The 14573-nt window shown below is 38.6% G+C and overlaps 3 protein-coding genes across 4 annotated transcripts in view; 1 reads left to right on the forward strand and 2 right to left on the reverse strand.

The window, feature by feature from the left end:
- Positions 1-4416, forward strand: part of LOC107697919 (zinc finger and BTB domain-containing protein 39-like) — a 6952-nt gene extending 2536 nt beyond the window's left edge. For both annotated transcript variants that reach the window (XM_016498787.1, XM_016498788.1), the window contains exons 3-4: positions 1-802; positions 2675-4416. In XM_016498787.1, the coding sequence (XP_016354273.1) occupies positions 1-802; positions 2675-3568 (1696 nt within the window). In that variant the 3' untranslated portion in view covers positions 3569-4416. The remainder of the gene's footprint in view (positions 803-2674) is intronic.
- Positions 3722-7720, reverse strand: LOC107697920 (G-protein coupled receptor 182-like). Its single transcript, XM_016498789.1, has 2 exons — positions 7533-7720; positions 3722-6981 (listed from the first exon to the last, which is right to left on the reverse strand). The coding sequence occupies exon 2, from the start codon at positions 6976-6978 to the stop codon at positions 5902-5904; it is 1077 nt and encodes a 358-aa protein (XP_016354275.1). The 5' UTR covers positions 6979-6981; positions 7533-7720; the 3' UTR covers positions 3722-5901.
- A 5238-nt stretch (positions 7721-12958) lies between these two features.
- The window catches only part of LOC107697923 (phosphatidylinositol 5-phosphate 4-kinase type-2 gamma-like), a 10685-nt gene continuing 9070 nt past the window's right edge, over positions 12959-14573 (reverse strand). Inside the window, exons 7-11 of the mRNA XM_016498795.1 lie at positions 14087-14125; positions 13888-14001; positions 13534-13798; positions 13306-13409; positions 12959-13200 (exon numbers count right to left, since the gene is read on the reverse strand). Coding sequence (XP_016354281.1) covers positions 13120-13200; positions 13306-13409; positions 13534-13798; positions 13888-14001; positions 14087-14125 — 603 coding nt within the window. The 3' untranslated portion in view covers positions 12959-13119. The remainder of the gene's footprint in view (positions 13201-13305; positions 13410-13533; positions 13799-13887; positions 14002-14086; positions 14126-14573) is intronic.

The raw sequence follows: 14573 nt of genomic DNA on the forward strand, positions 1-14573 counted from the left end.
TCTTCCTGGCCTGACTTTGCAGCTCAAGACCGAGCGGGAAGATGAAGGAGAGCATGGAGGAAGTAACTCAGTGGACCAGCTTGTTGTCAATGGTAGCAAATCAACATTTGGGCCTCAGGAACAATGTTCCGTCCCTGATTCTTCAGCCCAGCTTGGAGGTGAAACCTGCGCCCCTTCGTCATCCTCCAGTGACCCCTTGGACAGTTTGCAGCTGGGGGCCGTTGCGGGACCAATCAAAGATTCCGATTTTTTTGAGGAAGATCTTTCTAGGAAGAGGCACCGACTACAGGAAGAGCAGACGGAGGGTGGTGATCAGTGGCGAGCACTTTCAGAGGACATCATTGAGTTGAGCGACGAGGAAGAGCACTTCATTGTGGAGGAAGAGGACGACGAGGACTTGATGTGCATTGAGAATGGTGAAAACGGGGCGTCTCTCGGACAACTGCCGACATCGCAGCCATGCAAATCGTGCGGGATGCTACTTCCGGCGGAAAACTCCGTCATACAAACTCACGCTGAGACGCACCTCTCGGAAACGGGTTCGTGTCAGGTGTGTGGCACCTCCTTCTCAGACCGCGCTGCTGCTGTTGCTCATGCCCTCACACACGTGGGCATCTTGCTCTTCTCCTGCGACGTTTGCGAGCATCAGTTTCGGACTGAATCCGCACTGATTCACCACAGGCGTCAGTCAGCTGCCAAGTGCGCCCCTCAAAATCCAGACCAACTGAACGGAGCCTCCCAACGACAAGGAGGGGAACTGCAGTGCACCATCTGTGCTAAATCTATGGTGAATGATTTTAAGGTTAGTGGAACATGTTTGTTTGTTTGTTTTAAGCCTTGTAACCCTAATTAATTGAAATAAAGCTGAAATCGTTAATTGAATTAAAGCTGAAATAAAATATAAATATTCAATGAAAAACTTTAAAAACTTGGCCACATAGCCTCCTGACTACCAGCTATGGAGTTTTGTCCACTGTAGAGGACATTATGTTTTAGTGATTTCTCTGAGACGTTACATGTCACAGTTTTACAGGCTGTCCTGTACAGAGCACATTCAGGGCTTTTCAGAGATACCAAATGATTGGATGTTTCACCATGACCACTCCCTCTCCTTGGTCTTTAAAAATGGCTGACATAAATTTAGTGATCAAGTGTAACACCCTTATGGAAATATGATAATATTTTGCAATTATCATTTAAATCTGACTAATTGACAAATTGTTTGTCATAAATCAACATCTCAGGAAAATGTTATGGGGTTTCAAATCAAAATATGACCTTCTGTTATGAAACGGGACATCAGTTTCATACATCCACTGTAGAGGACACCAGGACTTAAAGCATGTTTATTACACATTTTGGGAGACACAACAAATGAATAGAGAAAAAATTATATATCAATATTCCTATTAAATATTATTATGAAAAGTTTGCTAATTATTACTCCCATTATTGCACTTATTTATTCATTCTATGTTGCCCCAAAAACACATTAATATGCAAATTAGATACAGTTTATAGATACATTGTATATAATGGAAAAACTCGTTTATGGCCATTTTACACACATTGTGTATAAAGAAAAATGATTTTTTTTTTAAATATCTTTCATAACATAGTTGAGAATCATCTTTATATAAAGTTTGGTATAAAAAAATGAAAATTGATTTCTGGTTAAAACAAAAATCCCACTATTTTTGCCTTTTCAATTTTACTTTTCAATACAGAGGACATGGCATAACATATGAATAAAATGTAATTTTTCAAAATTGTTCTTATGCTCTAAACAATGTAATGACATTACAAAATACTAAATTCACAAAACTGTTTTTTCTTGGTAGTCAGGAGGATTATTGGAAAAAAATAAGCTGAAGTTGAAATATATGAATATGTAAGTATAGGAGAATTTTAAAACTTGGCAACTTACTGAAATAATATATGTTGAAGTACTAAAATTACTATATAGCTAAAACTGATAACTAAAGTGAATAAATTAAAGCTAAATAAAAGAAATAAATAAAAATGACAAAAGCACATAAAATTACTAAAACCTAAACTAAAAACTGAAAATAGATGAAAATTGAAAATATAAAAATAAAAACTAAATAAAAAAAATGTATACATACTATATAGTAGTGTGTGTGTGTGTCATAAATTTTAAATATAGAAATATAGTTAATATGATTCAGTATTAAAATAATATGCAAAAAATCTAACATTCTGCATTAATTACAGTTTCAAGTATTTACTCAAGTAAACAGTATTAAAAAAACAAACTATTTCTAAGTAATAGAACAAATAAAAACTGCTGTATCAAATAATACAATAAATATTCAAAAACAATTTTAAATATTTTATTTATTTCAATATAACATAAAAAACAGTATTCAATTGGTAACATGCTGCTAACTTGCTTGGTAAAGGAAGAAAATGACTTCAGTGAAATTCCCTTAGACAAATCTCAAATTTTTGTAAGATTATCTTGAGATATTGTAATATTGTTAATATTATAGTATTTATTATTGTTTAGTATTTATGTTGACAACACTACTAAATGCTGTAGAAAGATGAAATATTCCAAATTCCATTGTCATTTTTTACTTTAGTATTAACAATTTATTTCAATTAATTTTATTGATTTGGTTATATTAATAATGGATTCTTTTTTCCTCAGGCTGTCAGGGACCACGTTCAGAGCCACGCATGCTTGAGTACATTACGCTGTGGAGTGTGCCAGCTGTCTCAGCCCTCTCGATGCGCCCTCCTGTGGCACACACTGACACACCTCTTTCCTATTTACACTTGTCCACAATGCGCCAGCCCCTTCCTGGAGAGCGCGCTGCTGGAAAGACACCTGTCTCTACACACAGAGGAAGGAGCGTCGGTGAAACGGGCCGACGGCAGCCCGGAGACCAGTGGAGAAGGCCAGGCCGAGCTACGCTGCTTCCTGTGTCCGCAGACCTTCCGCTCGGAAACCGCGTTTCATTACCATCTCAGCGTGCATTCGAACGAGCTCCAGGGCAGCCAGGTATGGCCGGCCAAACGCAAGGCAGACCAGATCCTCGAATACTCCTCATCCTCCTCCTCGCCTATGGAGGCGAGCGGCTCGGGTAAAGCAGGTTACAACTTAAGCCTAGGCTTCAACCTGCAAGACAAAATGGCTCACGGCGGTGCCCCGTTTCCTGCCGGACTCGTACTGAACGGCAACTCCGGTGGCGGAACAGGGCTTAGGGAAAAACTGTATCGCTGCCGGTATTGTGGTAAGCATTTCGCGCACTCAGGCGAGTTCACATACCACCTTCGCATCCACACGGGCGAGAAGCCCTACCAGTGCAAAGTATGCCTGCGCTTCTTCCGTGGCCGTTCCACCATGATCTGCCACCTAAAGACGCACTCGGGTGCCCTCATGTACCGCTGCACCGTCTGCGGCCTGTTTTTCTCCACGCTTAAGATGGTTTCCTCGCACATGGAGCTCCACAAAGACCAGCTGCCACCCGATTTCAACATCGAGGAGACCTTTATGTATAACGACCACTCTAAAGAGCCCGTCCCTAACATGGACACCTGAAACTCGCCCTCTCTGAACGCTCCGTCACACTGTGTGCCCACGTTTACTTAGTATGTTGAGGACAAATGACAGTAGACTTAGAATTTAATTAAGTGTTTAACGTGATTGTCTTTGTGTCGTTCGTGTACAGAATGAGAACGATTCTTGTTTTGTAAAGACTAAATTAAAGGTAAAACTTTATTTTAAAAATGTAGTGCTGATACTTGACCACTTGATGGCAAGAGAGACTGAGCAATGCTGCATTGCCAATCAAATGTTTGGCCATACCTACTTATTTCTATTACTTTTTTTACATTTTAGAATAATAATAAAGTAATCAAAGCTATGAAATAACAAAAAATAAACATCTTATAATGTAGTTTTTTCAAACCTTTGCCAAGAACATTATGAGACAGTGTTTGAACACTATTAAAGAAGTTTACATGTGTGCTGAGCACTTTTTGGCTCCTTTTCAGTCACTGGTCCAAACACAAATTTAGTTTTGTAAAGAAATTCTTGCACAGACAAGTTATTTTTGTCTTCAAAGCCAATGTCAACCATTTAAGTATAAGCAGTTAGATCAGAGGATTTTTAAAGATCACCGCAAACAAATTCAGTCAAGTGTGTCCAAACTTTTGATTTGTAGTCTTTTAATTAAGTCATTTTTAATGGGATGCTTTTCCAAGTGCTGATCTGCGATTACCTCTGTATACTCTTCTGGCAACTCTTATCACAATAAGCTAAAGGTCTCTGGATATTCCAATGCAAGTGCACGCTGAGAATAAACCAAGACTTTTTTCCTATGTTTTCTGATAAATAAAGCAGTGCTCTAGTCTAGGTCAAGGATATAAATAAAATGGTCCTTTTTTTTTTTTAATAAATAAATATATAACGGTACTTTTCTTTTATAGAATAGCCGTTATTTTTATAGTAGTGTTGTATATCATTGACAGACTAAATTAGAAATAGTTACTCGTTTATGAGATGTAGTATCATATAGTTTGGATGTTATACATAAAGCAAAACTCTTCTTACATAATTAATTTCATTCGGAAAAGAGAAGCGATTCAGACTGAGGTGCTAATACATCAGTCAGTTCATATTGCAGTGTTCACTTTCTTCACTCGGGACATATCAGTGTTTTGTGCAAATGGTTTTGTGTCATGAATAAATAACAATTCTCTTTAGAAAGCTGTGATGCTCTTCTGTACCATTTTCGCAGCAGTTATATGCTTTTTCTTTCTTACATTGGACAATTTTACATTGTACATTTAAATAATTTCTTGTTCAATTCAAAATGGATTTAGCACACCGGTGCATTCATAATTGATGTCATTGGTCAAACCACAACGTATGTATTCAAAACTGCTGGGACATTGTGTTTGGTATAGCTTTATTTGTAATGTAGCACAGAAAATACCGGCTGAACCTTATAAAATGCCTGGTTTTAACACTTTTATCAGTCAATCAGTTTTATTTTTAGGAAAAAATGCACATTACCAGTGCTTTGCCACGGTTTGCAGCTGATGTTGTGATCATAAAACTGTAAATATCTTGACTTGATACTACATTTTATTTTCAACATGAAACAATTGCCTTATATTACTTCAGTGTTATTTATGATTTGTTCATGTTCAGTGTCACTATCAGAAATTAATTCTCTTTTACTACAGCTGTACTTGTGTTCTGAATAAAATCAGTACTTACGAAACTTCCCAGAGTCTTGTCTTTTTAGCAGTTAAATTTTGGCCATATTCACATAATTTTAACAGCACCACTACTTATCAATGTTAAATACAGTGTATTTATATCCAACATACATTTCTACAGTGGATTTATTTATTTTTTTGTCATTGGAGCAGCACATGCCAACAATAATTGGTATTAGCCTACACGATTTGCCACTTTCACTCAAACATGTTTAAAAAAAATTGTATTAAATTTTTTTCCCATGACATCACATCCACAATATGTACACGTAAGTTGCTGAGCTCAAAGGCCAATAAAACAGCTCTAGGTGTTGTGATTGCGCATATGGGCAGCTAAGTGAAAGTTTTTGTTGAGCAGAACAATCAAAACAGTCTTTGTACAAATACTGGCATGTGGACAGAGCTTTTATTACTTGTCAAGGAGTTCCTAGATATAACAATAGGAACCGGTGGAAATAAAGGTTACGAAAGGTTGACAATATTTCCTTCCTTGCACTGTTAGCAATACTGAGGTGAGAAAAACAGGAGAAAATATGGCTAGTTACCAGGCAACTGACCAAAAACAATGGCCTCAACAAGGCCATTTCTTTCGTAGCACATTCATGTGCTGTGTTTCACCAAATCGTCATTTAGGAGTTTCCCTCTTCACGCGCCAATGTCGGAGTGACTCGTGCTGGCGTTACTGAGCTTCCGCTCTTTTACCGCCGTTGTCCCTGCGTTGTCGGCTACAGCGTTAGTTGGCGCACTGGTCGGCGGTAAAGAGATGCGGCTGATCACTGCATTTATTAGATTGTTGCGGAAGCTCTTACTGAGGAAGTTGTAGAGGATTGGGTTGGCAATGCAGTGAAAGAGCGACAAGCATTGCACAAGGCTAAAAGAGAAGTACAGCACCCCGACCATGTTGCAGGAGAACAGGTGCGGGTCCAGGTCGTCCACTGTCAACAAGAACAACACCAAATGGTACGGTAGCCAGCAGGCCACAAAGACCAGTGAGTACATGTGCACCAACCACACGTCCCGGCGATTCTGGATATCCGGGACTGTGCGGATGGCTCGGGCGATCAGGACGTTGCAGGTGATGATGACAGACGCCGGACCCAGGAACTGGAATATCAGGCAGAGGAAGGAAACCGACACGAACCACTCCGTGTAGTACTGCTCAGGAACCAAGTAGCAGCCTGGTTCGTCCCACTCCAACAAGTCGACGTGGACGTTTTCTAGCAAGGCCAGCACCATCGACAGGAGCCAGATCCCAGCGCAGAGAAACCAGCGGCGTTTGTGCTGCGTCGGAAAGCAGGCGGGCTTGTTGGGCCGCGTCAGGGACAGGTATCGCTCCAAGGTCATGAAGGCCAGGAAGAAGGAGCTACTGTAGAAGTTTATGACATATACAAGGTGTGTGACCTTGCAAAGGAAGCGGCCCCACAGCCAAACCTTGTCCAAGGTCACCTCCAGCATGAAGAAGGGCATGGTGAAGATCACCATCAAGTCGGACAAGCTCACGTTGATGATGCAGAACAGCACGCCGTTCGCTGAATGACGCCTTCGCCAGTTCACCCACACCACCAGGGTGTTTTCGGCCAACCCTACCATGAAGAGCACTAGGTAAAGGAGGAAAAGAGTGATCCGTCGGCCATCCGGATCTAGGTGGATGGTGCAGTCGTAGACAAACCACGGCGTGCCGTTGTAGAAGTCGTACGACGAGTTGTGTAGATCGTACGTCATGTTCTGCAGACGGAAAGACAAAGAGTTTGTTAAAAGGATGTTTACAAGGATTACCTTGAGCTATTGCACAAGTAAATAAGTATTGTACTTGCTGAGCTGGGAAAGGCAAAAAATGTCTGATACAAAATCATCTAAAAGTGGACAAATGCTCTGTCCTGCAGAATTTAGCTCCAACCCTAAACATACCCACCTGAAATTCTCCAAGTAATCCTGAAGACTTTGGTTTAGATTTTTTGGGTTTGATTAGGGTTGCAGCTAAACTCTGCTGGAAAGTGGACCTTGAGGGCCAGAGTTGTCCACCCCTGCTGTCAGAGGATTACATGCAAGGCATTTTCCCCTAAAAGCCGTCTCTTTTTTTCCAGCTCAGCAAGTTTTAAGAGTAGAACTTAAGGGCCAGAATTGCCCACCCCTGCTCTTTTGGCACCAAATGTATTACTAGGTTCTTGTTCCCCAATTTGAAAATTCAAGTCAACATAACCCCAGCAACTACACCAGGTATCAGTGCTAATCAAAGTCTTCTTGTTTTCCATATGACAAAGGGTTAGGAGACATACCTTGCTATGTGGTTACCGCAGATGAGGCTCTCAGGGTTGAGCCCTTGGTAGAAGCAGTCCTGGAGAAATATCACTGGAGGCTTTGCTCGACTGGAACGTAGTGTGGGATCTAGCCATACATTGGGCTGTAGGGCAAAATAAGCTCTACCCTCTCCCTCTCACGTGCCTGGTTGCTGCTCCGTCACACTGACAGGACATCCTCACAGGACAGGAGGGGGTTGAATCCGACAGGAAATACTCCAAGAATCTTTTGACTGCAGATAATATCATCCATATAACCAGAGAGAATGTTTGTTTTTCTCGGAGCACTGGTCTAAACAACGCATGGAGCCAAGAGGAAATTAAAGTAGTTGCACAAGGGTGTGGTGCAACAACAAAATAAGGATTAGAACAAGCTCCAGGGTGCATATGTTACACGTTACCCAAAGCACAGCAAATCTGTACTAATGAGCAGGCACATTGGTTGCTAACAGCATTATGAATTCAGCCAATGTTGTGTTATAAACAAAAAATCAACTTTAGGAAAGGTTGTGTGAGGTCTGCTAATGTGTTTGGAGTGATATTCACTGTTTTAAACAACTGCAGTGCATCTAAATTTAGCACTTAAGTAGCATTTTTAAATAAAGTGGATATTGGATACATTAGGATTTACATTAGCATATTCATTTGATCTACATGCAAATTAGGCAAAAACAAACAATTTATAATTAAGAAGCAATATTATCAATACTACAATATGGAATTTTAATTCTGCCTCTAAAGCAAATGGGTTTTGAATTGAAAAAAAAACAACAACTGTAAATAAACATCACAAAAATGTATTATAAATAAGTTGCGTGGTTATTTTAGGAAACCAGAAACTGGTTGTTCGAGTTTGTTTTATTAACAATAGGTGCCTTTTATTTATGATTATTATTTAGCTTGCTGCACCACAGCTCAACTGCGAATTATTTAGATATATGTGGATTGACTGCTTTGATCTGAACACGAAAAGAGAAAGATAAACCTGTATCTTTTTGGCCCTGAGCTCTGTATGTTTTTTTTCACAGTTTTTTTTTCTTCCAGAGAATCTTTTCACAGCTCTGAAAGTCTAAAAGGAAAAAAAATTTTTTTAGCTGGTTTGTGCCCGATATGCTGAAAAAACACAGCCCCCAGCAGGACAATAGCAGGAAATGCTTTCGTGGTCGAAGGGCAGTGAGTGGCAGGCAGAGCAAGAGAGGTAGGAAGCCAGCTGTACATCAAACCCCCCTCACAACACCCCCGTCATCCCCCTCTGACAATTTCAGCAACTGCTCCAGAAGTGCACACTCGAGAACACTACAAACTGATTCCTAATCTAATCTGATTTAAAGACATCCATTTCTACGTAGCAGCTTTTGGCTTCAAAGAACAAATGTTTGAAATGTTGTGGTTGGGTTGATTGCTTGCTTGGGTTGGCTTCAGTGTTTAGACATTTTTGAACACTCTCTTAGCAGTACCGCACGACTCGGGTTAAAAATGACATTTATAGCAAGTCTGTCAGCAACAAAGGGCATAATTCATGAAATATGAGTAGAACAAATTACTGTGTGAATTATACAATAAACAAATCACTTCAATGGGCAATTACATACGTGTTTACAAATGTAAAAATATATTCCTGTGTATATGGCTGTTCAGAATTAAATACTAGCTTACTGAAAAATATGCACTACACTGCATACTGAAAAACATTTCTTAAACAAGCATTGACTGATAATTCAAACATTTGTATGTTACAGTAACGTCATACAGGTGACCTTGCTAGGGTGCATTTAATTCAGTGAATGGCCTCCAGTTTTAATTAAACTGTTTCAAAATTGCATTTGTAATCGATTTTTCTTTATTCTTGGCAGTCCAATGAAATAAGAGTAAACAAAAAAGTGGTAAAAATCATGGCTGATATTATAGTTCATTATTTGGAAATGGAAGGTCAGGCCAAGCACATTGCTTTATGGGATAATTTTGCTCAAATGCAATGCCAGAAAGTGCACATACACTACAAAAATATTAGTAGTATCTGCTAAATCAAAATCAAAAAAAGTTATTGAAATAAATCAGAGACTATTGGTTCAAAATGAGGCCTATTTTGTACTTTTCACTTTTAAATGTATGAATATTGACCCTCAGTTTTCTATGTATATTTAATTTATGATTGGCTTTTACTCTAATACTGCTCTGGAATGTGCTAACCTACTTAACTGAGGGTAAAATATGACCTTAACCCAGCACAGTATGAAAAGCCTTGAGGAGAATGTGACGCGCTGAACTCCGTGTTCCAGCTACTCCTACAACCACAAGAATTCGTCAGCAGTTTGCTGGATGATTAGCTTTTTTCCCCTGCACGCTCCCCATTGTTAGGTGGATCCTGTCCTTGACCTCTCGGAGGCCCCGGCTAAATTACAGAAACCTCAATTCTTTCAAAGTTTATCAGCTACAGTAAAAATAGAAGCTTATCATGAGCTATATAGAAATTACATTTTAAATTTAATTCAGTGAATGGCCTCCAGTTTTAATGAAACTGTTTCAAAATTGCATTTGCAATCGATTTTTCTTAAAGGGTTAGTTCACCCAAAAATGAAAATTAGCTTGTGTTTTACTCACCCTCGAAGCATCCTAGGTGTATATGACTTTCTTCTTTCAGACGAATCCAGTCGGAGTTATATTAAAAATAGTCCTGGCTATTCCAAGCTCTATCATTGCAGTCAGCGGGTGTTGCAGTTGAACAGTCCACAAGTCGTCAAATAAAGCTCGCGCATTCATAATAAACGTGCCTCACACGGCTCCGGGGGATGAATAAAGGCCCCCTGTAGCGAATCCATGAGTTTTTGTAAGAAAAATATCCATATTTCAAACATAATAAACACTTTTCTCTCACTTCCGCTGACTGTCATACGCGGAAGCCGTTCCGGCAGATGACGCAAGACGTGCGGCGTTGCGTGATTAGTGACGAATGCGGAGAGAGAACAAAACAAAACGGCGGTCACGAATTAGAAGTACAAACCGAAGATTTGCAAAGAAAAATGTCAGAGGATTTCGATATAAACCAAGAGGAGACTGGTTTTCCTTTGCTAAAGTAAGGAAACTTTGCTTCCTTTGCACCTATTAAACAAACTCGCGAGACTAGCATATCTCAAAGGCGCGCGCGCTGCGCATACATCATACGCCTTCCGCCGGAACGGATCCGCATATGACAGATAACGGAAGTGAGAGAAAAGTGTTTATTACGTTTGAAATATGGATATTTTTCTTACAAAAACTCATGGATTCGCTACAGGGGGGCTTTATTTATCCCCCGGAGCCATGTGAGGCACGTTTTATTATGAATGCGCGAGCTTTATTTGACGACTTGTGGACTGTTCAACTGCAACACCCGCTGACTGCAATGATAGAGCTTGGAATACCCAGGACTATTTTTAATATAACTCCGACTGGATTCGTCTGAAAGAAGAAAGTCATATACACCTAGGATGCTTCGAGGGTAAGTAAAACACAAGCTAATTTTCCTTTTTGGGTGAACTAACCCTTCAATTCTTGGCAGTCCAATGAACAAATGGACAAATAGTAGAAGTCCAAATGTTGACTGAAACTGTATACAAATTTCATGCATATGTAAATGTTGACTCAACTTGTTTCACCCAATATATAAGAATTTTTTTTTATTGTACTTAGGAATGCACATTATTGGTAATTACAGTCGTTACATGCATTATGTGAACACAATGTAACAACTTGTCTTAATGTAACATCTTAAGGTGTTAAAACAGCTCTAAAAATACCATTTCAAGTACAACTATTATGGACATACTGTAATTGTTCCAATTGCAATTGTACAAACCTAAAATGAATAAATAACAGAAACCATGTTTTTGGAAATCTCTGAAAAATATATTTGGTCCAAACACTGATTTGCAAAATAAATAAAATGCAACAATAAGGCATTTCATACTAAATCAGCTCAGTGTTGGTAGAATATTTCTACTACATACTACAAAACTCCTCTTTTCTGCATTAAGGCTAACTGCATAAAATAGCTCAAATAAGAGACGAGTGTGTGCTCCATCTATCAATATAAACAGTCAGCATTCAATTCATATTACTACTTTAATCTCGACCCTTATTGTACACTTAGGGTCATCGGCTGGTCGGTTTGTGTGTGTGTATTTAAAAAAAAAATGTTTTAATAAGTATTTTATCTTGCCATCCTCCTCACAACATTCTAGTGCTGTGTAATTCAAGTGAAGCTAGCGTGCACTTAAAGCATTGGACAACATGAGTTTCTGCTATTCTCCACAATCAGTTCTGCAAGCGGTTAAGGCAAAGGTTTCTCTCTCTGCCAAGCCAAAGTCCAAAGAAAGAGAGAGACCATACCAAGAACACATTATGTCACTGCTACAGGTTTGGAGTTGGAGTCCTTAACAGATTAGGCAATGCTCCCAGGTTTCTAGGTTGTGCCACGAGCTGATTTCATGTGAATCTATTCTAGTGTTATTAATTTGTGAATACAAACTTAATGAATGTAGATGTAGTGTGGATGAGAATGTCTAGTTCCTGTCAACATGTTGTACTTAAATAACATGTTATGAAAATATATGAAAATATGAAGCACAGCCAAGAGAGGCTAAAAAAAAAAATCAACTTATGTGACAGCAGTATACAGAGTCTGCAAAAACATGTTGAGTGAATCTGACAAAACCTGTGACGCACATGAAGAACGGTGCATACGTCACCCTAGAATAAAAAAAAGAAACTAAAATATATTTTGCTTTAAAAAATTACATCTATTAAACACTATTAAGATTTTGTAAAATTCTGACTTTATTTTTATAATAAAACACATTTGCCCTCCAAATTCTCATTATAATAATGCAAAATGTGTATGTATATGTATATATATTGTATGTATACATTTATACACGCATATATACACACACTCAGTAAATACATACACACAAAATATAGAAAATTGTATTAACATTTTTTTAAATAAGAAATACTTCCATTTGTAATATAAAGGATAATAAACTAATAATATCACCTAACCTAATAATATTAATAAAAATGACTGAATTGAGTAATATTATTGTCTGTGTGTGTGTATATATATATATATATATATATATATATATAAGAAATGCTTCAATTTGTGCTATATAATCACACTCAATAACAGTACTTTAAAAAAAAAATCAATAATACATTTATTTTATCTCTGTGTGTGTGTGTATATATATATATATATATATATATATAATTAATTATATATACATATATATAATTAATACATTTTATCTGTGTGCATATATACATATACACACACATATATAGACAAAAAATTATTTTATTAAAACTATTACTGCAATGAGAATCACAAAAACAAAATACATCTGGACATATTGTAGTAACGGGCATATGTGTTTATTGTCATAAAAATAATGTCACAATGAAAAATAACTTAACGGTCCTAAAAAATAGACCTAATTTCTTTATGCAAAATATAATTTTTTTTTTCTTTTGATTTTGGGGTGAAATGTGACCTTGAAGTGTTGCTTAAGACACCCAGAAGTGGTTATGCAAAAATATTGGAGATGAATTCACGGAATCGTTTGGCATACTGCTCTGGATGAACCGTAGATATTTCAGCACCAGCCTGAAAGGGAGGAACAAGATGAGTCATGTTATTATAACCTCATACAAGTCAGAATTAAGCAAATTATGCTGGACGAGCGTGCATTAAAATTGTTTTTCCACTCACGCCATGTTTAACGGTCTTTGCAGCGTGTGCAGCTTTCTTCTTAGTGTCGTACTGCGTCAACACGTCAATGAGGCCCATGAAATACACCTCCCTCTGTGGCGCTCCTGGAATCCAACACAAACATGCATATGACCTTTTTTCCCGCTTCCCTCTTCCATGCATGCTAAACACATGTGGTTTCCCCTCTATATCCTCAACTTCCTCTCCGTTTTACCAGCCAGAACTTACCTGGGGCACTTTTGACAGCATATACATCAATGTAAGGGTCAAATTCTCCAGGTCCCAGGGGTTTGAAGGAGTTCATGTAACCAGCGATGCCCTCCGGCGACGTGCCGTACGAGCCCACCTGCACGGCCGGAGCAAGGCCGTTTTCAGGATCAGTGTCATCTTCACAGCTGGGCTCCTCGGCCTCCTCTTCCTCCCGTTCGCCACGTGCCATGTCATGGAGGCCTAACAACAGGCTGTAGTCCATTATCTTCAGCTTCACCAGGAACTATCGTCACAGGAACATGAAGAGCAGGGATTTTAGAACCTTTTACAGTTCATCATGACATATACATTTTTAAAAGTACAAGTCTTTACCTCTACATCTCGGTTTAGTTTCTCCATAATCTTCTCTTTCTGCTCTTCTGTCACGTACACCTTCTGCATGTTATTTCTGAAATCCATGTCTTTAAAAGTCGGCAGCTCTTTTACCTGCATTAGAAGTAGTAAGAATGTCAGAATTGTGTCTGATGTTGCATCAGGTAACTTTGAAAAATGATCTGGACTGACGTCCTACCTTCTCTTTGTCACTGGCCTCACGATCTATCAGGGAGCCCTGAATAAAAACACAATGTTAGACTCTTTTTAAGAGAGTCTTGAGTGTGTCTTTCCTTAAATGTATCAGCATCAGACGCTCTAACAGACCAATTGCTGTGGATTAGTCTCTGTTGTACATCATGAGAGCAATCACACCCTCTTGTGGCATAAAATCAAAATAGCAATAAACAAGTCTGGACATTAAAAGGTGGCATATTATGCCCCTTTTTACAATATGTAACATAATGGCGCTTTTCCACTGCATGGTACGGCACGGTACGGCTCCCGCCCGGTTCGTTTTGGGGGGTTTTCCACTGGGTACAGTACCTAGTACTTTTTTTAGTACCACCTCGGTTGGGGTTCCAAAAATATTTTTACTATTTAATATAAATTTTAATATATATTAAAATGTAATTTATTCCTGTGATGCAAAGCTGAATTTTCAACATCATTACTCCAGTCTTCAG

The sequence above is a fragment of the Sinocyclocheilus anshuiensis genome, unplaced genomic scaffold (genome assembly GCF_001515605.1).
Source record: "Sinocyclocheilus anshuiensis isolate Anshui unplaced genomic scaffold, SAMN03320099.WGS_v1.1 scaffold78, whole genome shotgun sequence".
NCBI lineage: Eukaryota > Metazoa > Chordata > Actinopteri > Cypriniformes > Cyprinidae > Sinocyclocheilus > Sinocyclocheilus anshuiensis.